Below are 26,183 nucleotides of genomic sequence, written 5' to 3'. Positions count from 1 at the left end.
TAAACTGAAGAAATTAATTGAAAGTAATGGAACTAATTAAAATGGATCAATTGGTATGAACATCATTATTAGACTTTAAAACGTATTATTTATGGATTGAGAGCCATAAGTAGTTCTAGATATTGTATAAAAAATTGATATAATGAAATTGTTAAAAAAATAAATGAAAAAGGTTCCGGTCACGTTCAAGCAACTTTTAGAAATGAATTAACATTAAATTAAAGGGACATGAAAATCATAATGTCAAAAACCAGCTTAGTTCATTTAAACATAATGATTATGCTTTAAAAACAACTCATCCATTTAAGATCAGTCTCCCAAAATCCAAGTCTAGATTTGAAAATTTGGATACCTTTCAGAAATAATAAACAGCTAGCTACTTGCTCAACATAAACATTAATAAAGTAACAAAACGGAGATAAGAGGAAGTGATCAACGAAGCCTCCTAGCTTCCCTCTCAGACTCGAGCAAGGTGAGAATATCTCCCTCCCTGACCGGTCCCTTCACGTTCCTCATAATAAAACGGTTCTGATCATCCAAAAACTTGACTCTCACTTGAGTCACTTGACCTCTCGATCCCGTCCTTCCCATAATTTTCACCACCACGGCAAACTTAATTTGTGAATCCATCCTGCAAACAACCATGCAGCATTGTCAAATAATAATAAAATAATCTAAACTAATCAGTGTTTGATTGAAACAAATAAACAGAGTTTAACTAGAAGATTATTTCTCAAATTTGACTGAAAATAGGAGTCATACTTAACAACAACATTATTTGTTGTAAAATTGAAAACCCATTACACCAAATTGGATAGATAATGCACCAGCAAAGCAGCATAAGTTCATGAAGATCCTTCCACTTACAGTTTTGCAAATTAACAGCAGACTTCAACAGATAACCAAGTAATCTACTCTTCAAAACAGATTTAACACGACCATTGCAGATTCAATTTAACCCCGTTATGCCAAATTTGATAAAAAAAAAGCTTCGGCAAAGCAGCATGGTTCATTGAGATCAATACACTTTCTACTTTGCAAATTAACAGCATGCTTCATGAGATAATCAAGTGATCTACTCTTAAAAACAAATTAAACAGTACTACTGCTGAATTTATTTAATGAAACACTTGAAAAGGGACCTCAAAAAAAGATTATTGATCATGAATTAGAAAACTCATTTCACCGAATTTGACAGAAAAACGCTTCAGCAGAATCGGCAACGGTTCATTAAGATTCATACACTTTCATCACATATTGGCAGCATGGCTCAACAGATAATCTATTGCTGATTAATCTTAATAAAAAAACAACTTATTTCTTCCATAAACAAAGAAAAAAAAAAAGAGATGCCAAAGAAATTTATAAACAGCGAAACAACAATAGATCTGACCTTAAATGCAACTAAAGGAAACTACAAAAAAGCTGATCCGGAATAGATAAAACGGACCTTAAATTTGGCTAAGTACGAGGCCAACGACACGGTAGCGGCTGCTGCTTGTGAATTTCAGAGTAAGGGGATGATAAAAGCCCTAGAATTAGGGTTTATATAGGCAAGTTTTTGAAATGACTATATTCAAGGGGATTTGGGCTTGTTGCCAGAGGCTGCTAAAATGGAAATTTTCAATTTAGGCCCATGAACTTTTTTTTAAAATTTTAAATTATTAAAGATAAAATTGCACTTTGGCCTCCCTAAAATTATAAAAATTTAATTTAATCCTTTAAAAATTATAAAGATATAAACTATAAAAAATTAAAATTTTATTCGGCCCCACTAAAAATTTGTTCTGGCTTCACCCCTGCTTGTAACTTGGGATATTACGGTCCACTTAGGGCTTTAGAGACATATAGACAGGTGTAGGTGACAGTCCTTTAAAATAGTCAAATCCTTATCCCATAGCACGATCCTTCCTTGTGTAACTAGAAACTCTTTTCATTTCTTTGCTCTTTACCTCTTCCTTTGAAAAGCAACGAGATAAAGCTTCTGCTATAGTCTCAGATCTGATGGTGAGTTTTATAGTGAATCTTGTTAACTTCTTATGAGCTCTTCCAAAGTGTGCGTTTAAAGTAGTAATACTTGGGTAATCTAATGTTACCCTATTCCCAAACTTCTTCGATCACTTTGATAACTCAGACCAACTTTAGTTTTTTAGTGTTTCGGGTGAAAGCTTTGAATTATCAATTTTATATATATATATATATTTAAGAGATAAATATAGTTTTTATCTAAAAGTTGTATTTGCTTTCAACAAAATTAATAAAAAGAAAAGAAGAAATAATTTGAATATGAAAAGATGCATCCAGAGGGGTGAATCTATTAGTCTTACATGCATGTTGAGCACTAAAGTAGTGGTATATAGACTTTTTCCACATTAAAACCTTGTGAAATAAATAGGTACTTGTTGGGTCACAATATAAATTCACCAATAAAATGGGGAATGGAGAAGTGAGTGGATTTGATTGGATGATTGGTGGACGATCCTAGTGATAGTTCTAGTACAGTCATTGCAAGAGCAACTAAGAAAATGAGAAGGCGACCGGAGTCATTACAGGAAGTTGAGACGATTTGTAAATTGAGGGTTAAGTTTTAAAATTATGACTAAATCAATATAATATGTAGAAGTTAAAAGTTAAATTTATCATTATATCGCTTTTTCAACTACCACGCCACCCTCCCGTTAATGCAATTAACGAAAATGGATAAAAAAAATCCATAACTGGATGATCAAAAAAGAAAATAGTCCATAGTTCGGTGACCTGTGGTGTAGTTTACCTCTTTTTGAAATACATCATTGCATATTTATAATTTTAAATATCTGCGTTGTCAATAAAGCTGTGATAAAAAATTAAACTTTGGGGGCCATGGCCCCCTTGGGCCTTAACGTGGCTCTGCCACTCCCTAAATAATTATTAAAATTTTAATTTTTATAACAAATTTTTAATACATAATAAAAAAACATCTTTCATTGTGTATTGAAGAAAAAAACAACAAACACGTGTGTAGAGAGATATTGTAAGAGGAAATCTAATTTAGTTTATAAAAGCTAGTAGGATGCTTTCTTACGGCAAGTGTAATTCACTTCCCAGCGATGAGGAGCACGATGACAAATTTATGGCATTCTGTTAGAGAGGTCCAAATCTCGGATCTGGAGAAGAAGAGATTTTTGTTTCGATTTTTTCACAAAATGGATATGGATCGGGTACTACATTGGGCTCCATGGGCTTTTAATAATCATCTTTTGATGATTCATTGGAAGATGGTGATGATTCGATGAATGTACCACTAATCTATGCGATTTTTTGGGTACAAGGGCACGATATTCCACCAGGTTTTTTTTTACTAAATATTTAGCAAAGCAAATAGGTAATTTTATGTTTAACAAAAAAAACATAAAAACTTCGGTTAATTCGGTTAACCGATCGAATTAACCGAAATATTTCGGTTAGGTCAATTTTTTTTGAAAAAAAATTCAATTCAATTAACAGTTAAAGATTTAAAAAAATCGATTAATTCAATTAAAAATAGTTGAATTCGATCAAGCGAAAACCTCCATATCCAACTTTGTCCTGCTACAAAGATTTTCATCCTACACTCTTTGTCTGTGTGTGCAATAAAAGATCTCCAATTTAGCAACCACAATACATTGCAACACGTGTCTCAGTTTTCTTTTCTGTAATAAATTTCATGTAGATATACACATATTAGCTTCATCATCATGGATCACACGACACTACAAATAAAATGTACGAGATTCCCCATGTTTTTGTGTGGTTTTTAGACATTCAATATTTCAACTTCAGTTTTCAAACAGGACGTCCCCTGTTTGTGTGTTTCTTTCATGTTTTGCATGGTTAGAATATGAATTTAATGCTTACTCTTTGTTTGAGTTATATCTACTTCGGTAAATGTATCATTAGAAATTAAATTGTAATTTGTCCTCTTTATTCAAAAAATAAGTAAACTAGACCTTATATAGTAGATCAAAGAGTAAGCTAGTCTTTTCTGTTAAAAAGTTCATCCATTTTTACTGTTAAAAACTAATATGGCTGACGGAATAATGTTGCTTACACATGGAATGTCATGTACGCCCATTCTAACTTACAATTACCAGTTTTTAACAATAGAAATGGATGAAATTTTTAACATAATGACCATTTTGTTCTTTGATCCAATGTATGGGGACTAATTTACCTATTTTCCGAGTAAAGGGAGTAAAATGTAATATGACTCTTAATACAATGGCCTTCATAGGATTTTTACTTATATATTAGCAGAAGTCCTTCAACCTCACTTTAAAAAATCATTTCTTCTGCCAATTTATGTTGTTGGATATGTAAATTTGGATCTAAAATAATTGAAAACTAATGTATTCTCAGTTATTTGACATAGCATGACTCGAATGCCACTTGTTAGAATTGTAAAAGTCTGATATAAAAGACTAGATGCGAGAGTGTACTTGAATCCATCGATATATTAAAATATTATGGTTTTAATATTACAAATTAATACACAAATATTTTAGAGAACACGACTATCTTTTTTCTAAAGATAGTATGTAAAAAAAAAGACCATAACCCTAATATTTTGCAGATTAACATTAATTTCTATTAGCTCATAATAGATTAGTTTCTAAAATATCTATATATATCTATATATCTATATATATATATATATATATATGACCCATACTTTATTTGGTAATTGAAATTCAATAAACTTTATTCGATTAGAGTGCTTTTAATTTAGCGAACCTTTTATAATAGTTAATAATAATAATATGCAATTATTCTTATTATATATATGACATCCATATTATCCAATATTAATCTCTCTAGTTGACAGTTAATAGAATAATTTGATTTACACGATGTGATGCGTATGTTTTAGCCTTATTTAGACAAAATAAACAACAAAATGGATGCATGTACTTGAAAGGTTCCTCTATTACGGGACGATTAAAATAGTCCCTCTACTATTAAATGGATAAATTTAGTTATTGTATTATTAAAAAGAATCAACTAAGGCTAAATTGAAATAGAGTTACCATTTAACAAAGCTAATGTTTTTAAAATTTTTATGGTTCTATAAATAAAATATTTTGTTTGGAATTGAACTGCAATTAAAACAGATAATTTCAAGACATTTTTTATACAATAAAAATTAACTTTGTTACAACTTAGACTTATTTAATTCTTTTTAATCATGTTGTTGAAGGGGGATCGACTCCTCCCGGAGAAGTCTTTGAAATGTTGTCCTAGGTAATGCCGACCCGATCTCTCAACAACAGAAGATATTGTCCCTCGGGGGATCATATACCCCAACAATTAACATATATGGTATGGGTTAACGGTTCGAATCCCACCAAGGGTAAGATGCTCACATCGGCTCTCCGTAGGTGATCGAAACCCTCATTTGGGGGACAATACCTTTCATTGTTGAGGAACTAGGTTGGCGTCTTGGGAACGACACTTCGAAGACTACTCCAGGAGGAGTCGATTCCCCCTCAACAACACGATTAAAAAGAATTAAATAGTTCTAAATTGTAACAAAGTTAACATTTGTTGTATAAAAAATGTCTTGAAAATTATTTGTTTCAATCGCGGCAGTTCAATTCCAAACAAAATATTTCATTTATAAAACCATAAAACTTTAAAAATATTAACTTCGTTAAACCCTAAATAATATTTTTAAAATAATAAATGTTAACTTTATTTTTAATTTAGCCTTTTATTGTTAAAGAGATCGACTCCTCTAAAAAAATTTTTTGAAGTGTCATCCTTAAAGACGCTAATCTAGTCCCTCAACAAATATGAGGACTAAATTTATTCAATTAATAATAAAAAAACTAATTTAATCCAATCTTTATAATACAAAAACGTGTCAGATATTTTTTTTGGAATGTTTTGAGAATTTGGTCTTCAGTTTTCAGTTATAACATCCACGCAAAAGATTACAGATGGAAGGTGTAGAAGACCCAACCTAGCATAATCAATCACAAAAACAACAGCAAACTGAAACCGACAAATTATCGAACACTTGATAGGCAAAGACCCTATACCTAAAGTTGTCTTTCTACAAACATTTTCATCGTACACTCTTTGTCTGGTTATGCCACACGTCGTTTATAAAAGGTATCCAAATTTGCAAACACAATACAATGCTAATAATTTCATGTATATATTTACATATTACAATCATAATCAAAGAATGGATCACACAACACTACAAACAAAATATACTATTTGGGTTTTCTCATTTTTTTTTGGTGGTTCACATATTCATATTTCAACTTTCAAGCTTACCGTTTTAAAAATAACTTACGACATTTTACTCATTCCGATCGCTGAACTCGAATGTGTGATAATACATTGTCAAAATAATTTAAACTAACTCAAATCGTTTATTGCATAAATAAATTTATAAAAATAAAAATAAAAAGGTTCAACATCCAATCTCATACACGTATACTCCTCAATTAAAATTTTCCCGAAAGGTCCGATTTAAGAAATTCGACCCTGAATCAAGTTTTTTGACACCGACGAAAATCAGATCGTTGCAAAACGATTGTGTATGTGTGTTCTTTGGATGTCTAGTCTTTGGTGTTTTCAGTTTTGCACTATTAAAACATGAATTTGTTGATACAAGGAAGGGATTGTAACAATTTATTCAATAGAAAGGGCACGAGAGTAGGAGGGATGTCTTGGTCCCTTTTCCTTGTGTCAATAAGCTTTTAAAGTAACTGTTTCTAACAGTTCCTGAGAAGTCATATGTCGTTTATATATTGGTTTTAGACTCCTTAAAATTTAGTCGGTTAATTGATGTCTTATCATTGTAGGTGTGGACTATCATGTGTAGGGAATGAATATGTGTGACATGTGGACGACAGACATCCTGTCCGTGTTAGGTGTGTGGTCCCAATGATTTGCATATGTGGGTTCTCGAGCTCACAAGTGTTTCAACTCATAATATGACCATTCTTAATCAAAGGCATTGACCTATAAGGTCATATAGGCACAAGGCAGGCTCACAAGATTGCGTATTGTTGTGTAAAAAATCTATGTCAGCACTTTGACGGAATAGTTAACAGTGTAATTAATTTAGATTATGTAATAACATTATAAACATAAAAAAAGGGTCAAAGAATTGGAGAAGAGAGCTAATGAAAGCTTAGTGAATATATTCATAATTTCTCTAATCGAATTGATGTCTGATTGACTCGTGACACCAACTCAGTAAAAAACTTAAATAATAGTATAAGTATATAGGTTATACAAACATTAAAGAATTATAAAAGTTAATAATCTGAACTTAAAACCTGGATCCGAAACCCTAGTGGTCCAACTAAAAAAACTCAGGACTCAAACTCTAATGATCCGTATTTAAAACATCTGAAACCAAAAGATGTCGTGAACACAAAACATTAGCAAAACCAAATATATTTATATTGGGATCGAAATTTAATTGTAAATTTTAGTGATACATTTTTTATACAAATGCCTAAAGATACTTATAATCCCTTCTCAACCTTTAAATAGGAGGATAAATGCAGTTCAAAGAACTTGACCTTACATCCTCCTATACTGACAACAATGTCCATGCCAATCGAACCTTATATATATTTTACAATTATGTATTTTAATAGCTAAATCTTTACAAAATTTAAGAGCCTAGATGAAATTTTACCAATTTAGGAGAGCTGATACCCTGACTTAAAAATCTCAAACTTGAACTTCAACTCAAAATTGGTCCAAACCAAAAATTACTCTGAACCAAAAAAAAAAAAAATTCAAACCGACCTAACCTAAATTAACTTGACTCAAAACCAGTTAAATGTAAAAGTACCACGGAGGCCCTTGTACTAAGAGTCAAATTAATCTCTATACGTTAGATCAAATAGTACATTAATTCTTTTATTAAAAATTCCATCAATTTTTATTGTTAAAATCTGGTCTCTGTACATCAACATGATTTTTTATCTAACACAATATATAGAGATTAACAGTAGAAATGAATAAAATTTTAACAGAAAGGACCAATATAATTTTTTATCTAACACAATATATAGAGATTAATTTATTCGTTTTTAAATAAAAAAGACAAAATACGATTCGATTCTATTCCAATTAAAATATGTACATCAATCAGACAAAAGGGACTTGACATGTAAAAGGAGAGATATAATAATTTGTAATGAAATAAGAAAATCAAACACCAAACATTCCTTGGACGACAATATTTGAACATTGAACGACGGGCAGATTGCCAGATACCAAAAAACCAACAACACTCAATGTGGGACCCACCAGTACTCAAATCCCCGTTGCGTGTCATGATCCTAATGAATTAGTGACACGTGCGCGATAACCACTGGCCGTTGATGCATCTCTCCCAAACATGATTAATGACAGCTCGTCTAGTTGTAACTCGCAAACGAGTTTCCCGAGGAAGGTAACACCTGAGTTCTGTGTACCCAGGGAAATGCAACGCGTCGTTCAATGGTTGGTGGTTGTGGATTCCCACAGTTGTCACACCGAATTTTCACATGGCTGCTAAATCATGAGTAACATTATTTTTTAGTTACTAACTTTAAAAATAATAAAATAATCACTAAATTATTTAAAAATTTTTAGTGGGTTGCTAAAATCGTTATATGTCATTCTTTGTTCGTGCTAAAATCGAATGTTCTCTTTCATCTTCTCTTCTGTAGTTTAATTTTTTTGAAACAACTTTAAATGTCACGATTTGCGAACTAAAATCCAAATAACTTTCTTGTCCTATATTCAAAACTAGTCATCAAATCGACTAGGATCTAAGATATATTCTTCTACTCGTCGATGGGTACTAATTCACCATACTGATAATTGAATTGTGGCTTGGAGCTTATTAGCCAAACTTTTATAAAAAAAACTTAACAACTCAGTGATTTTAAAAAAAAATTATCAAATAGTTTAGTGACTTAAACGAAAATTTTTAAATAATTTAATGATCATTTTGTAATTTTTTAAAGTTGAGTGACCAAAATGTAAAGTTAATAATAGTTTAGTGATCTTGGGTGTAATTTACCAAAAAATTAATTTAGTTCAGTGATTAAAATATAACATATTAATAATTTACTGATTTTCAAGTAATTACACTAAAACATACCCAACATATATTAAAATAAATCCCAATAAAATTCACATATAATCAAATTTAATTGAGTAGATATTGATTAGGGTTAGAGAAAGGGTTTAGGTAGATTGAAGTTGACGAATAAAAAATCTTCCATAATAAAATATTCATGTTTGGTAGACTTCCCTTTTTTTTAACTATAAAAACCCATCACATTACCTCATAAACCTTTTAAAAAAAAGTTCATTTGTTCACATTTTCATTTTCTCAAGCCTCTGTTTGTTTCCTAGGAAAATAAAGTGAAGAAAGAAAACATTCTAAACCCATTTAAAGGTACAATTTTCAGCCTTGAGTTTATAGTTTTTTCATTACTTTGGGGTATCATAATTTTGTGTCAGATCTTTAAATTTTGTTCCTTTTTTTTTTATTTTTTATGGAAAATTGAGACTTTGTGAAGATTAGAAACTAGAGGTTGTAGTTTCATGGTTGCTAACTAGTTATGCCACTTAGGGATTAAATAAACTTTGATCCACTCAATTAATAATATTGAAAACAAAGGGTTCAATTTTATGTTAAATAAAAATTTCCCCTTTGCTACAATTCAATGAGAAAGATAAAGATTCATTTTTTTCCCTTTAGATTTTTCAAAGATTATACCTTTAATTGTGTGTTTCATATGCAATTTGATCTTTAATTAAGCACCAATCTTTTAGATTTTGTTTGAAACCCTTTCTTTTTTTTTTCAGGTGAAAAATCCCATCTTTTTTAGGCCAAATCCGAAACCCGGGTCTGGTCCGGTCTGGTCTAAACCGGTTCGTGGTTCACAAGGGAAACCAGGGAATGCTGAAAGATGAGGTTCAAAGTTGAGCACCATTTGTTTGAGATTAATGAAGATATTGCTTCATTTGAACTGCCCTTATTATCTATATCTAATGAAAGTCAACATTTAACTTTGTATAGTCAACTGTGTTTCAATGGTATTTTGACTAGAAATTTAAGGGAACATGTTATGTCAAAGCATGATGTTTGTGAAGATGGTTGAACTTTTCCTGGTTTTCAGGTTGGTTTTTGGTTAGTCGGTAACCTAGGTGAGATATATAGTACTAGTTAAGGTATAGACTGGTGTTGTTTTGGACTATATTCGGCATGGAACCGAAAGGGGTTGTGTTGATGGGAAGGTATGAAATAGGAAGGTTATTAGGGCAAGGAACCTTTGCTAAGGTTCACCGTGCTAGGAATCTCGAAACTGGTATGAACGTGGCTATTAAGATAGTTGACAAAGAGAAGGTATTGAAAGTTGGGATGATTGATCAGATTAAACGAGAAATCTCGGTTATGAGATTGGTTAGACACCCGAATGTCATCGAGCTTTACGAGGTGATGGCTACTAAGACGAAGATTTATTTCGTTATGGAATATGCTAAAGGTGGTGAATTGTTCAATAAGGTAGTGAAAGGGAAATTGAAAGAGGATGCTGCAAGAAAGTACTTTCAACAGTTAATCAGTGCTGTTGATTTTTGTCATAGCCGAGGCGTGTGTCATCGAGATCTTAAACCGGAAAACTTGTTGTTGGACGAGAATTGTAACCTTAAGGTTACAGATTTCGGGTTGAGTGCTCTTGCTGAATCGAAACAGCAAGATGGGTTGCTCCACACGACGTGCGGGACACCTGCTTATGTTGCACCCGAAGTGATCAACAGACGAGGCTACGATGGGTGCAAAGCTGATATCTGGTCTTGTGGGGTAATCTTATATGTCTTACTGGCTGGTTATCTACCGTTCCAGGATTCAAATCTGATGGAGATGTATCGTAAGATCGGGAAAGGTGAGTTCAAGTTCCCGAACTGGTTTGCTCCCGATGTACGCAGGTTGGTATCGAAAATCTTGGATCCGAATCCAAAAACAAGGATCTCCATGGAAAAAATAATGGAGAATCCATGGTTCCGTAAGGGGCTAGACCCGAAACCTGAACTTGTCGATCCTGAAGTCAAAGAACCGGCTATTGGACTCCAAACTGGAACTCCTTGCAACTTGAATGCTTTTGATATAATCTCTTTGTCTGCAGGCTTCGATTTATCCGGTTTATTCAGGGAACAAGAACAAAAGAAAGAGGTCCGATTCACGTCCAACAAAACAGCTTCGACCATCATTTCGAAACTGGAAGATGTTGCTAAGCGTTTACGGCTGAAAATAAAGAAGAAAGGAGGAGGGTTGATGAAAATGGAAGGGTGTCAAGAAGGACGGAAAGGTGTATTGGGGATCGATGCCGAAATATTCGAAATCACACCGTTTTTCCATCTGGTTGAGGTAAAGAAGAGCAATGGGGATACATTGGAGTATCAAAAGGTAATGCAACAAGATATAAGACCGGCTTTGAGTGACATCGTTTGGGCTTGGCAAGGCGAGCCGCTGCCGCAACAACTGCCGCCACCACCACCTACGGAGGAGCAACATCACGAGTCGCATCCATTTCATGTAGTTTCAACTCAGAGTTCATAATGATCATCACCATGTTAAGTCACTTTAAACTATCTTCTTCCTTATAACCTATATATACATATGCATGTATGCATTGTTCGTGTAATAAAACTAGACTTGTGAGTTGTGTTTGGATTGGTTCTTGTTAGGTTTGTACAAGTACTAAAATTAAATCACATCTTTGGTTTGAGTTTGAATTGAGTTAATTTTAAATCTGTGTCCGATTTAGTTCATTTTGAGATCGAATCATTATGAGTTTAGATTATTTGGATTTGATATTCGATTTCTTGTGTTGAGACTTTATAAGGTCAATATCATTTCGGGTTTAAGTAGTTTCAAAAGATTAAGATAATTTTAAATTCAGAATATTTCGAGTTCGAATCATTTGGAGCTTGAAATAGATGAGCTTGAACTAATTGTTGCACACTACACATTTGAGTTCAGTCTTTACGATGAGTACCACAACACATTCAATATATATATATATATGATACTAGTTCGAGTTTGAACAGAGTTTCAAGCGAATTAAACCTAAACATGGAATAATATGCCAAGGCATAAAAATAAGGATTTCAAAATTGGACTATTGGTTAAATCGGTTAGGTCTCTGGTTTGTCAATCCAATCAATGCATCCAGTTCGATTAAATAAATCATTAAAAATATTTGAAAAAAAAGCTCAACTAAATTTTTTACTCGGTTCAACCAATTCATAATGATTCTCAAGTCAATCAGTCTAATAACTTTCTTCAAATTAATACCCCGATCCAACCGGTTCGACACGGTTCAAATATCATTACATGAAAATACACAAATTTGTCAGCCAAGGGATGACAAAATATTAAATTTGTGAATAATATATAACAAATGATTCAAAGCATATTTCATATCAAAACGTATAATAAAGACGAATTAATAAATTTTTTTTTAAAATTCAAAAATAAGTAAAATACCATTAAATAAAAATTAACTCTTTTTATGGTTATGGTCACCTTTAACCTTAACGAAGGTAAAAAAAAATCACAATTGATTGTAGTGGTAGTGGGTTGGAACAAAAATTACAATTCACCGCGATGCCAATGAATAAAAAGCCATTATTCTAAATCGGTGGCACAATTGAAACTGATTTCTAAGCACAAAATACATGTCGATATAACCAATATTTAACCCCCATTACAAGGTTGGAACATAGCATACAAGGAAATAACTCAATAACATATTTCTCAAAAAATAATCAAATAATCCAATTTAAGTATAAAAAAGAATAGCACTTAGATATTTCAAAATTATACAATGTTAGCATTCTCAACTCATTTTTCATAAAACATGCACAAAAATATTGTATATCACATATATAACAAAACATTGAAGGTTGATTTTGGGGAATTAAACGTTAAAGGAATGTCGAGTTATTTACCTGATCTATTCAATCGACACTTGAATAACGATTTTCGCAAATCTTCAAGTTGTCTAAAATTTTAGAAACCGAACTTGAAAATCAAAATTCGATCAATAAATTAGAAGCTTACAAAGTTACGTATTTTCGTGATAATCTTAAAACATTTCAGTTATGTGATAAGCCCCTAGCAAATTAAGACATAATTATACATTTTAATAAAACTATATTTTACCTCAAAATAAGTAAATCAAATTTAATAAAATACATACATTTTATAAGAAAACTTAATAAATCACTAAAAATCAGTTTAGTATGGTTTTCAACCAAATAATATGTATTTGGATTGAAAATATTTATAAAAAAATTAAAAATCGAAATTCTGAAATTCTAAACTTCATGATCATTTGGCTTACTTGAAGCCATTCAAACTCAAAATTTACTTGGTATTTCAATAACAAAAAAACACGATTTAAAGAACAAATATAATACTAAAACTTAAAAACTTGTTTCGTCAAAATCAGTAACCAAAAAATTAAGTTTCGAAAACCAAAACATAAAAAATCATCACAATCTGCTTAGATTTTTTCAGTTAACAGTTTTGACTAGCTTACTTTGGGGTCTCATATCTTTTAACACGTGACTCATATTACAGAGATAGAAATACCAAATGAAAGTAAAAACTTCATACTAAGAAAAACATCTAAATTTCAAAACAAATGAAAACCAAAATATAGATTTTTAGTATGTCAAAATTGACTACTCGAAACTGTCAAAACCCCATACGACTAAAACTTCAAATTACTATTTTTGGTCCACCGTCTTATCAACGACAAAAACCCTGACATTATGTAAGGCTTGTCAACTTGTCATCATCTAGATTATAAGGGCTTGACGAATTGGTGTATGGCTTAAAAGATGTATATTAGTATAAACGTCATCAAGACCACATGATTCATCTCACGAGTACAAAAAAGACACTTATCTAGAAATATGTATATATAGAGTAAAAGAGAACTCACTTTTGATCCCTTAAACTTGACATTTCTCGATGCAAACCTTCCATCACTCACCATATCCCATATCCCTTTTTATCCTTCTTTTGTCCGACTCAAACAACATCAACAAGGGACATATTTAGACAAATATACAAGTGAAGATCTTAACCTCAAAAAATGGGGGTTTAACATCACCCCCCCCCTAAGAGCAACTGAATGATTGTGTGCTAGTGCATATAGGGTCCTAAGCCATAGTTTTTTGAACGATGGTGATGGCAGTCCAAAATGGATGGGATTGTCAAATGTTTGTATTGTGGAATGAGGGCACATAGGGTCTTCAAAAGATTAAAATTTAACATTAAACATTACTTTATCCCAAAATATATTAATCTATAATATATTAAGGGTATACTAATATAAATACAGCACGATTATATTTAGAACCAAATCAATATAAAATATAGGTTAAAACCCGAAATTATTCAAATTAAAATCTATGCATGACAATAGCACATGACAAGGCTAGAGATTAAAATATAATAATTACACATGATGAGACTTAAACTTGAGTATCAAAAGACTCAAAACCTCGATCGTTGCCAACAACATTAAAGACTCATTGACAACTTAAGATCTTTTAACTTTTAAGTTCATGCACTAAGGGTGAATTTGGATGGGCAGTCCGTTTACCTGCGATTAGTGTAAAAACAGCGGCGGCGGTGAGGTTAGATACTGTAGCGTGAGACAAAAAGTAAGCTAAACGCACCGCATCGCACCCAATCGCCCATCCAAACCCAGCCTAAGTTTGATGCTTTGATAATCTTAAATATATGGAATATTGTAAAATTAAAGCAGTTTTTAGGCATATTTCATAAATTTTTGGGTAAACTCTAAAAATAGTTAATTAATTTAATTATTCCATAAATTTATAATTTGGGTTTTAATATTTATATTTATAATTTATTTTGATTTTAAATTATGATTTTTTTAATAAAAAAATAAGAGGAATATCTGAAGAAAACATGAAAATGAGCAGTGCAAAGCCATTGTTCTTTTTCTTTTCATTTCAATACTAAACTCCAAACAACTTTTATTAATGGAGTTTTCACTTCAAATATGCAATCAATGATTATAAAATTTGGACATTTTACTAAAAAAAATCTTACTCCAGCTTGTCTAATAAATTTCGAATTGATTTATATATGGTTCTTATCATATCTGCTCTTTTTGATACAATGCTTAGAACTACTTATAGCTCATTCTCAAACCTTAAATAGGAAGATGATGCACTTCAACGCACTCAAACCCACACTGTCCTGCACTGGTAACAATACCATATCAATCGAGCTAAGACTCAATTGCCTAAAATTTAAAGATTGAGAGTCAAAATCATCTAAATAAAAAAGAACTAAAACTAAGTAAACATTAGGACTAATTTTAGTATTATTCCTAACAATAATAATAAGGGTAGAAGAACCTAACAAAAATGTTGCAATTTCATGTGACCCATGCCATAGTAAAAATGGTCTATCAAATATCATAATCTTTAAAAAGTATCTTTTAGAACTCCAATCATTGCACGCTTTGGTTTGACATACAATGCATTGTATTTATCTTCAATCCTATTACATTTTATTAGTTTTAAGTAACGATTTGATGATCAATACAATAGATTAGTACCCATTGCCGAGTAGAAAATATATCAAAGATTTAAGTCAATCTGATAATCAGTGTTGGAAATCGAAGAAAAAAAGTTGTTTGGATTTTAGTTCATAGATTTGTGACATTTAAAACTGTTCCATGATTTTAATTGATGCAGGTAATGCAAATAGAAAAAGCCATACAACAATGATTTTAACTGCCCAATGACTTAAATGAAAACTTTCAAATAGCTTAAGCTTGAGGTATCTCATCATCGTCCCCTTGAGAAGTAGTAGAATTATTGAAATTTACATTAGTTCTTCGATTCACCAAATTGTTTTGGGCCAATCCCAAATATTCAAAACAATATAAGTCCCAATGCCTCCAATTAGACCATATGCAATGGAATATGTCAATGGCATCAAAATCATTGTCACAAATGCAGGGATGGCCTGCCTCATGTCCTCCCACTCCACCTCCACCGCCGATCTCATCATCAACACCCCAACCAGTATCAACGGCGGCCCAACGGCCCATGCCGGGATCGATGCCAACAACGGTGTAAAGAAGAATGCCAAAAGGAAATACCCCGCAACCGTTAAGGCAGTTAGGCCAGTTCGTCCCCCTTCTCGAATCCCTGTTGAAGATTCGATGAATGTGGTCACCGGTGATGTCCCGAGGAGCGATCCCACCATGATGGACGCCGCGTCTGACATGAAAGCAAAGTACTGGCCCTCGAAATCACCGGTTTCGTCAACGAAACCGGCGAATCGAGCCATGGAGTATAATGTAGCCGTGGTATCTAATATGTCCACATATAGAAACGTTATCAATGCTTCCCAAAAGTATCCTTTATTCATACCCTTGAAATTCAATGCCCCCGCCGTAGTTTTTATGCCGTGAACGTCGACGATGTTTCTGAAATACCGATATGCGGAGTTTCCGGCATCGGTGTTGGGGAAAGCCGTGACGGAAGTGTTCCGAAACCATGAAACAACCGTGACAAAAACGATACCATATATCATTGCACCTTTGATGTTTTTCACTAAACAAACGGCAATGATACAAAAACCAACAACGCCAAGCCAAAACGTTGGGCTTTCCATACGGTGGTTCATACAAAATACGTCACTCGACACGGTTCCGCCATCGACAAAGCTTAAACTACTGTTCGCCGCAGTAACAACCGGAGCTAAACCTTTCCTTGAAGATCTAGGACAAGCAGCTAGTGTAACCAACGTTGAAGGACTAAAACCAACGAGACCAATGCCTTGGTTACTTTGTAAACCGATGAAAGCGAGGAGCAGTCCGATACCGGTCGACGAAGAGATTCGTACCGGTTTCGGAACAAGTTTAGCAAGCTTTGCTCGTAAACCAATGGCGGAAACGAGGAAAAAAAGTAACCCTTCAATGAATATAGCTGTTAAAGCACTTTGGTAAGGTAAATTACCAGTACCATGATACCCCACAACTGTATAAGCAAAATAAGCATTAGTGCCCATCCCTGGAGCTAATGCTAAAGGAAGGTTAGCGAATATACCCATGATTAAACACCCAATAAAAGACGATATTACTGTGGCTACAATCAAGTCCTTACGGGTCCTTTCGAGGCAAGCTGCATAGCCTGGGTCAAGTGGTGGAAACTTGCAGGTTTCGCTCGGGTTGTGACAGTCGGTGACGCCGCATGAACCGCCTGAATCCGTTAATATGCTGGCGTTTACGGCTAAGATATATGCCATGGTAAGGAAAGTGGCGGTGCCGGCTCTTAACTCGGTGGTGAAACTGGTGTTTCTTTCGGTTAGTTTGAATCTTTTGCCTACTTTGGTGTTAGCTATGAAAGAATTTAAACGGGTTGGGATCGAATGGATTGTGGATCCTGGTGGAGCATCCATTGAAACCCAGGATCCGAAATCTTTTGTTAAGATTTAGCTTGAAGTAAGTGTGATTTGGTGAAGATGAAATGAATGGGAAAATGTAAGAAAACGTGAGCTATGGATTTGGCTTCGGACAAGGAAGAGATTTATGGGGGGTTTTGGGTTCGTTTAGGAATCGATTGAAAGGTGTCAATTAATCAACAGGTTGAATAAGAGATCAGTAAATTCGATTATCTCAGTTGAATCGATTTAATCCATTGTTTTTAATTTAATTGATTCCTACTAATTTCCGAATCAATGGGCTCAATACCTATTTTTCGAACAAAACCTGATCATCTGATTTGATTTAAATAACTTTAGCTTTAATCAACTTAATTGAGGTGATAACATATTAGGGGTGGGTTTGGATGTGCGGTGCGTTTGCCTGCGGTTAGTATAAAAACAGCGGTGGCGGTGAGATTAGATACTATAGCGATACTGTAGCGTGAGACAAAAAGTAAGCTAAACGCACCGCACCGTACCTAATCGCCTAACCAAACCCACCCTAGGTTGGATCAAAATGAGAATTCAAATTAAAAATTTAAAATATAGATTTTAAATTATCTTAAATATGCTCGATAGATACAAATTAAATATGATTTGAAAAATTATATTTATTTCTTTCTAAAATTTTTAATTAAGTTTTCATAAAGCTTTGAAATTTTTTAATAAACTCTTCAAATTTTAAAAGTTTTTAATTAAACCCACTAGAATTTTTTAAAAATCTCATTAAGCCTCTCAAATATTTGAAAATTTTAATTAGCGCCTCGAAAATTTTAATTAGTGCCTCGAAAATTTTAAAATTTTTAATGGCACATTCTACCATTGGTTGAGAAAAAACTGAAAAATCGAAAATCAAACTGAACCAAAGCGACAAGTCGTGGTTACTTAAATTAAATCACGTTTTATTTTTTTGTTTAGTTTATAATTAGTTTAATTTTTACAATGACTTAAATATTTATATAAAAAAATTTTAAAGAAATAAGAATTATTAAGTATTTTCTATTTATTTGAGAAATTAATTTCTTATAAAGATTTATAAAAAATTTAAAATTTTATCAAATAATATTTAAAAGTTATAAAAACTTATTAAAATGGTTAAATTTTTTGAACAATTTCATTATAGGTTCTGATAATGTCTGTTCTTTTTTACACAATGTCTTAGAACTACCCATACCCCTTCCCGATTCATAAATAGGAGAATAATGCATTTCAGCATACTCGAACCCACATTCTCTTACATTAATAACAATACTATGTCAATCAAATTACGACTTAATCTATTTTAGGGAGAATCAAATCGGCGGTATGAGAAAAAGGGATAGCATTGGCAAGGATATGGAGGCAGAAGCTTTGAATCATAGCATAAAAAGGTGGGCCAAAGGCTGTCTTATTATGTTTAAATGTTTTTATATTATTATAATTTAAGAATTAGATGCACAAATTGTTGTGTATATTAATATTATAATATTTTTATAATTTTATATTTGTTTGAATTAATTAATTATTTGAAAAGAATATATTTTTATTAATTTGACCCTTATTTTTTTTAGTTAAATTTGACGCTCAACTTTTTTCTTAAAAAAAATCATCTTTGAGTATTAACTTTTTAAAAATAATCGAATTATTTTTTAATAGAAATACCCGTAAGACAATCCAAGTATACTTCATATCTTTTTTTTTAAATTGTTGGCATTCTCTGTTCGTACAGCTTGCACCAATCAAAAGCTCTTCTTCCCCTTCCCTTTTATAATTCAATTTTTTTATGAAACAACTTTGAACGTCATGGATCTGCGAACCAAAATCCAAACAGTTTTCTTCTTTGATCTCTAACTCTAACTGATAGATCACTTGGATCTATGTCCCTTTACTTATTTATAGGTATTGACTGATCTTTTGTACCAATCGTCGAATCGTTGCTTGGAGATTACTAGTTGGACTTAAAAAAAAAACAATTAATAGCCCAATGACTTAAATAAAAACTTTTGCATAATTCAGTGATATAAATGAAAACTTCCGAATAGTTGAATAACTATTTTGTAACTTTTTAGATCAGTTGAATGACCAAAACATATAATAGTTTAGTGACCTCGGGTGTAATTTACCTTTTTATATATTTATGTTGTGTTAATTTGTCTATATTGAATCGTAAGTTTTTTTAAAGTGATGATGAAAAAATAGTATTATGTTAACATATAAATTTATTATTAATTTAATATGGTTGACTAGATTTTATCTATGTGACTAGATAGCAATAAGGAAAAGTTCAAATATTCTTCAAGTCTCTGTACTTTTGTGCATTTTAAATTTAATCCTCTCATTACTTATATTTCTAGGAATTTGGTCCTTCTATTTTCATATTCAAGAATGTAGATTCAATTGTTAAAATTGTTAAAATTATTCTATTAAATTTGATGATGTAATGAACTAAAATTAATAGAAGAATTTTGACAAGATTAACAATTGGACTTTATTTTAAATCAAAAATAGAATGACTAAATTCCAAAAAATATAAATAGAACGACTAAATTTCAAATGTACGAATAGTACAAAAACTTGTAACAATTTTAACTGAATATTCTTTTATATTAAAAATATTATGACATCTTTGATTGTTAACATTGTAAAGGATGATTTTGTGTATCAGAACCTCATGGCATCAAGGCATTTTGCACAGTTTATTGCACAGTTTATTTCAAGGTGGATTAGATAAAGATAATATTTAGTGGGGTCACTAATAGAATTTTAGATTCTTGATTTAGTAATTATTTTAAAAATATTTATAACAGTCGATTGAGTCTTAGCTCGATTAATATTGACATTGTTGTTAGTGCAAGAGGATGTGGGTTTGAATGATCTGAAGCGCATTATCCTCCTATTCAAGGGTTGGAGGAACTATGGGTATTTCTAAGCATTATATCAAAAAGAGCAGATAAGATAAGAACTTATAACGAGATTAATGTTAAAAAAATATTTATAATAAAGAAAAATACAAATTCTCACAAAGAGTAAAGGGACTAAATTTTCGGGTAATTTACTAATAAAAGCCGTTTTTTTTCAAAATTTACCGAAATGGACCGATTTTTTTATTATTTACCGGAATGGGCCATTTTCCGCGAAATCGCATCCACGTCAGCTCGATATCAGGGTATGTGTCAGGACATCGCGTCCACGTCAGCGCGATTTGCTTACGTGGAAACAAATCGCGCCTACGAGGACGCGATTTGCTAACGTGGATGAACAGTTTATGTTTTTAAGCTTGGAAAACTTTGAAAGGCCATAACTTTTCGCTCGGTTGTCCGATTGAGACAATTTTTTTTGATTTCGAATAACTTTTCGAGATCTACGCACTGAAAAACCGCCGAAGGTTGTTTGCCACAGTTTTTATCGAAAAAGATCCCTTTTTTCCCCTAAATTTTGATTTTTTCGGTTTAAAATTGAATTTTGAAACATTCAAATCATTATTTTCCTTATTTATATGAAGTAAACACCGGATCTTTTTTTACAAAATTGTCTTATATCATCCTTTTATAGGTATAAGTCAGCTCATTCCACTTTTGAAAATTTCCCTAAAATTTTCCATTTTATTCAATTTAGTCCCTAAAACCTAAATAGTCATATTTTCAAATCTAAGCTTTGTTTTTCAATTCAATTTCATCCTTCCATAACATTCAAATATTCTTAAATACAAAAATTTCATGCTAATTTTGAAATAATTACACTTTAGTCCCTATACTCGTAACTAACAAATTATACTTTACAAATTAGTCCCTATTCATCTCTAAGAAGTTTTTCAGCGCGTAGATCTCGAAAATTTATTCGAAATAAAAAAAATCGTCTCAATCGAACAACCGAGCCGAAAGTTATGGCATTTCAAAGTTTTTCAAGCTAAAAAACATAAATTGTTCATGCCACGTCAACAAATCGCGTCCTCTAGGGCGCGATTTCCGTCCACGTCAGCAAGTCGCGCTGATGTGGACGTGATTTCCTGGCACGTACCCTGACATCGCGCTGACGTGGACGCAATTTCGCGGAAAATGGACCATTTCGGTAAATAATTAAATAGTTGGCCCATTTCGGTAAATTTTGAAAAAAAAGATTTTTTTGGTAAATTACCCTAACTTTTCAATGTTGATAAAATAAATCTCCTTTCATTTTTTTTTTACTTAAACAAAAATTATGCAAATAAATAAAAGGTTCTCCCTTTTTCTCAAATTTCACTTTCATTTTCCTCCCCTTATTCCAATCCAAAAATAATGTTAATTTTTTTTTTAAAAAAAATCACTTTATTTATTTCATTTAAACCCAAAATTCCTCTTGCGAAAATGTTCATATAATTCTCAAATAAAATTTTAAAATAATTAAAGAAATAAAAATATTTCATTTCTTCATCTGATAAAAAGAATCTCCTAAGGCCAGTTATGAACCCTACATAATACATATTGGCCAAAAATGAAATAATAATATAAAAACCCGGTTTTTAAAAAAATTAGCTTTGCTCCCATTTCCCGCGGCGACTGGTACGGCGGCGCTGACAGCCCTTCATTTCCTGTTGGGTTCTTTCAGAATTACCCCATCAAATCCGTCCATCAAAGTTCACTTTCAGAATTATATACCAAATCGGAAAGTCTGGGTTTCAATTTTTCATTCCAGATTTCATCACTTGACCCGGCGGTGAGTTCCCGGCGACCGGCTTCAACCACCACGAGCTCCTCCGTCAACTGGTTAATATCAATAGCAATAACCAAATTATTCCCCAGGTGTTCTAGCCGTATCCCACTTTCTCTCATACTTATAACCTCCACATTCTCCATTTTCGCCACCTCTTCTTTAATTCTCTCTATAATCCTCCACGGCTTCTCCGCCGATACAAACCGTTCCCGTTGAACGGAAAATTCAGTATCATTAAATAAACCGGAAAGATCAAAACCGGTCGAAAAAGAAATTAAATCAAAAGCATTGAATCGAACATTGCTTTGAGTTTCTTCTTTTAAATCAAAATCAACCGGCTGAACTTTAACTTCTTTATACCCGTTTTTAAACCATGGGTCATTGATGATTTCATCAATGGTGATTCTTGTTTCTGGGTTTGTATCTAAAAGGCGGGAAATCAAACGCCGGAGCTCCGGTGATGTCCATTTCGGGAATTTATATTCACCTCTGTAAATGTTACGATACATTACCGTCATATTTGCATCATTAAAAGGAAGATAACCAGCATGAAGAACGTACAAAACGATGCCGCATGACCAAATATCAGCTTTAGCACCGTCGTATCCTTTTTTAGATAAAATCTCCGGCGCTACGTAAGCTGGGGTACCGCAAAACGTATGGAGGAGACCGTCTTGTCGGACTTGTTCCGTCATGGTGCTGAGTCCGAAATCGGTCACTTTTAAATTCCAATTCTCGTCGAATAAGAGGTTCTCCGGTTTCAAATCACGGTGGAAAACGCCTCTAGAGTGGCAAAATCCGACGGCGGAGATTAATTGTTGGAAATACCGGCGGCAGAGTTCTTCACTGAACCGGCCTTTATTTATCCTTGTTAAAAACTCGCCGCCTTTAGCGTATTCCATTACGAAGTAAACCTTGCTCTTCGTTGCTAAAACTTCGATGAGTTTCACGATGTTGGGATGGTTCAGCCGGCGCATGATAGCAATCTCTCTTTTAACTTGCGCCATCATCTTACCACGGAGGACTTTCTTTTTACTCACCGCCTTGATCGCCACCGTCTCCCCCGTCTGCATGTTACGCGCTTGGTAAACCTTAGCGAACGCGCCGTACCCCAACAATTTCCCGACCTCGTACTTCCCTAACAACGCCATCTCCGATGAAATCTCTGACAAGTCGTTGCTAGTGCTAGAACGATCTCCGGTCTCCGCCATTGTTGTCTGAACCCTGAAAAACTGTTGAGTACTGAGTTCACAAAACCGAGTTTAAAACTTTTAAACTCAGTACTCAACGTTTTTTTTTTTCTGGAGGGGAAAAGATTTACTTGGTGTTTTTAAGGGGACCGGTTAAGGGCATCTTTGTCTTATTCTATCAGGTGAACACGTGGAATTTTCCAGAATTTTAATTTATTTTTATATTGAATAAACTGTTGGTATTCGCATAAGTGAGCTATAGACAAATGGTAGCCATCCACGTGGCATAGTTGATTTCGTTGCAAAACATCGTTAGTAGTTTTGTTTTGTTATGTTTAACGGTTAACTATGTTTAACGGACAACTCAAATTTCTAAAAAATTAAATTTCTAAAAAATTATAAAATTTAAATAAATTTAGATTAAAAAAAGAATAATGACCAATTTAATAAAAGATATAGACGTTAATGGACAAATTTATCATTATATCTAATTTTTATATTAATATTTATACTAATTTATATTTTAATATTTACATGGGAACGAAAAATAAATAATTATAAATTATGTTAAAAATAATAATGAACAAGTGGACCTAACTTTGATAAATTCCAAACTCTGTTTTACGTAAACATAAAAATCTATGTACGAATCTGCAAATGTGATTAGTTAAATTTGATAATTTTAAAGGGTTAATATACAATTTTGTACTTAAATTTCTTTTTAATATTCAATTTGGTACTTGAGCTCTTTTTTTTTCTCATTTTGATAGCTAAGTGTGGTTTCAATTTTCAATTTGGTATCTTGACCAAAAGGCGTCATGTGGTTTAATGAATATTTTTCACGTGCTCTACTAAAAAAAACATAGAAACTTTACTTGGGACAAAAAAAAATTAAGTATCAAATCAAACATTGAATCTAAACTTGGGGGATTAATTGGAACAAAAGAACTAGTGCATCAAATTGGAAAGAAAGAAAAAACAGGTACCAATTTGAATATTTATGTGGAAATAAGGTACCGAATTGGGATAAACAAAAATTAAGCACCAAATTGAATATTGAAGCCAAACTCAAGTGATTAATTGGAGAAAACAATTAAGTATCAAATTGAAAAAATTCATGTACTAATTTGAATATCGAAGCCAAACTGAGGTATCAAATTGATCAACATTAAAGCCAAACTCGGGTGCTTAATTGAGTGGAATATTGAAGCTAAACTCAGGTGCTGAATTGTAGGGGTGATATCAATTCAGTTCGGTCAGGTTTTTTATATTTTTTTGAACCATCCATCTTAATTTGGTTCGACTCGATTCAGTTCTCGATTTTTCCATATTAATGTTCTATTTTTTTTATTTTTTAGACCTATTTTGATAAAATGAGCTCTGTTGTATGGCTTTTTAATATTAATTGACAAAATTTCAAAATCTTTTCTTAAATATTTCCAAAAAAACAATAAGTTTTCAAGAACTTTTAAATTATTTTCACTATTTTAAATATAAAATTTATTTTATATCATAAAAAGTAAAATTAATTATATATTAAATAAAAAATAAAATTTAGTTCGGTTTCGGATAACCGCGATTTTTGAACTTGTATTCCATAAACCGTCTAAATACCTCAATTCGGGTTGATTTTTTGCATTAAAATTATAATATTAATCTTTTTTAAATTGGCACAAAACAAACCTTATGTGCCAAATAGTATATTAATCCTTTTAAATTATAATATAATTATATCATACATTCATATATATATATATATATATATATATATATATATATATAACATTGTTTATTGATGGGTGTATCAAATATTTTCTATACGCATGTTCAGGGAGAAGTTTTGGAAGTCATTCGTTAAGAACTGACGAACCCCTTAACAGATCCGGTACTAAGCTCAGGGTGTTTGTGCTTGGTTTTACTCTTGGGTTTTGTCTATTCAACTTCATCTAGAACTTCGAGGAAGGGGGAGGGGGTTCACCAAATGGTAGCGTCTTCACCTACCAAGGAAATTCACAATTTAATCTTGGCCAGATTTAAACCCATGCCCTAGCATTTATTGGTAAGATAAGTAAAACCTGAAGACAAAACGGAGCACATACACATTGAGTTGAATAATTCTTGCACAGATATATTGATAACACTCTAGAATAACGTATTTTTATGTATTAATTATGTATTTATTCTGAGTATGATCCTGCTAATTTGAGCTATTTATGATCTTTTATCTCATAGGGACTAAATTTGAAGCAAAAGCAAAATTAAGGGCCAAAAGCGTGAATTTAGAGATAAAATGGGCCAATGTGCGACACAAGGAAAAGTTGGTGCCAAAAGTGCAAGCATGGAGGACACAAGGGTTGAAATGCAAAAAGAAGAGATTTTATTTTATTAAACTCTATTTTAATTATATTAGGATAATTAATATTGAGATAATTATTAAGGATTGTTTTAGGATTTTATTTTATCTTTATTTATCTTCAATTAAATGTATTTATCTTTTAGGAATTTAAGTAGAATTAGAATATCTCCCTAGCACTATAAATAGGGGTGAAGTGACTCAAAGGGAGCCCATCTTTTCTTTTTCTCAGAACACTCTCTCCCCAAAAGTCTAGGCTTTTGTTTTTTCATATTTCTTTTCAATAAAATCTTTATTTTTATTTTATTTATTTTCTTTTCTACCACAACCATGAGCCACTAAACCCATCTAGCGAAGGTTGTCAAAAATCCTAAAAGGGTTATTGAGGCTTAGAATCCGTACTTAGCCTTCTCAACGAGTATTCATCGTTTCT

The 26,183-nt window shown here is 32.3% G+C and overlaps 4 protein-coding genes across 4 annotated transcripts; 1 reads left to right on the top strand and 3 right to left on the bottom strand.

The window, feature by feature from the left end:
• Positions 1-238: 238 nt before the first annotated feature.
• Positions 239-1,600, bottom strand: LOC105796299 (40S ribosomal protein S28). Its single transcript, XM_012625916.2, has 2 exons — positions 1,451-1,600; positions 239-631 (listed from the first exon to the last, which is right to left on the bottom strand). Exon 2 carries the CDS (start codon positions 628-630, stop codon positions 433-435), a length of 198 nt encoding a protein of 65 aa, XP_012481370.1. The 5' UTR covers position 631; positions 1,451-1,600; the 3' UTR covers positions 239-432.
• Positions 1,601-9,291: 7,691 nt separating this feature from the next.
• On the top strand, positions 9,292-11,803 carry LOC105796298 (CBL-interacting protein kinase 2). Its single transcript, XM_012625914.2, has 2 exons — positions 9,292-9,445; positions 9,859-11,803. Exon 2 carries the CDS (start codon positions 10,259-10,261, stop codon positions 11,609-11,611), a length of 1,353 nt encoding a protein of 450 aa, XP_012481368.1. The 5' UTR covers positions 9,292-9,445; positions 9,859-10,258; the 3' UTR covers positions 11,612-11,803.
• Positions 11,804-15,850: 4,047 nt separating this feature from the next.
• On the bottom strand, positions 15,851-17,586 carry LOC105796062 (adenine/guanine permease AZG1). Its single transcript, XM_012625701.2, has one exon. It carries the CDS (start codon positions 17,513-17,515, stop codon positions 15,950-15,952), a length of 1,566 nt encoding a protein of 521 aa, XP_012481155.1. The 5' UTR covers positions 17,516-17,586; the 3' UTR covers positions 15,851-15,949.
• A 4,311-nt stretch (positions 17,587-21,897) lies between these two features.
• On the bottom strand, positions 21,898-23,495 carry LOC105796297 (CBL-interacting serine/threonine-protein kinase 14). The gene has a single exon (XM_012625913.2). It carries the CDS (start codon positions 23,416-23,418, stop codon positions 22,126-22,128), a length of 1,293 nt encoding a protein of 430 aa, XP_012481367.1. The 5' UTR covers positions 23,419-23,495; the 3' UTR covers positions 21,898-22,125.
• Between the last annotated feature and the right edge of the window lie 2,688 nt (positions 23,496-26,183).

This window comes from Gossypium raimondii, chromosome 3 (genome assembly GCF_025698545.1).
Source record: "Gossypium raimondii isolate GPD5lz chromosome 3, ASM2569854v1, whole genome shotgun sequence".
Lineage (NCBI taxonomy): Eukaryota > Viridiplantae > Streptophyta > Magnoliopsida > Malvales > Malvaceae > Gossypium > Gossypium raimondii.
Note: the sequence above shows the minus strand (reverse complement) of the source record. Positions and strands in the feature narration are given on the sequence as shown.

What these genes read in the sequence shown, in the direction of transcription:
- LOC105796298 (XM_012625914.2), top strand. Translation starts at nt 10,259, where the DNA reads ATGGAACCGAAAGGGGTTGTGTTGATGGGAAGGTATGAAATAGGAAGG.
- LOC105796297 (XM_012625913.2), bottom strand. Translation starts at nt 23,418, where the DNA reads ATGGCGGAGACCGGAGATCGTTCTAGCACTAGCAACGACTTGTCAGAG.
- LOC105796062 (XM_012625701.2), bottom strand. Translation starts at nt 17,515, where the DNA reads ATGGATGCTCCACCAGGATCCACAATCCATTCGATCCCAACCCGTTTA.
- LOC105796299 (XM_012625916.2), bottom strand. Translation starts at nt 630, where the DNA reads ATGGATTCACAAATTAAGTTTGCCGTGGTGGTGAAAATTATGGGAAGG.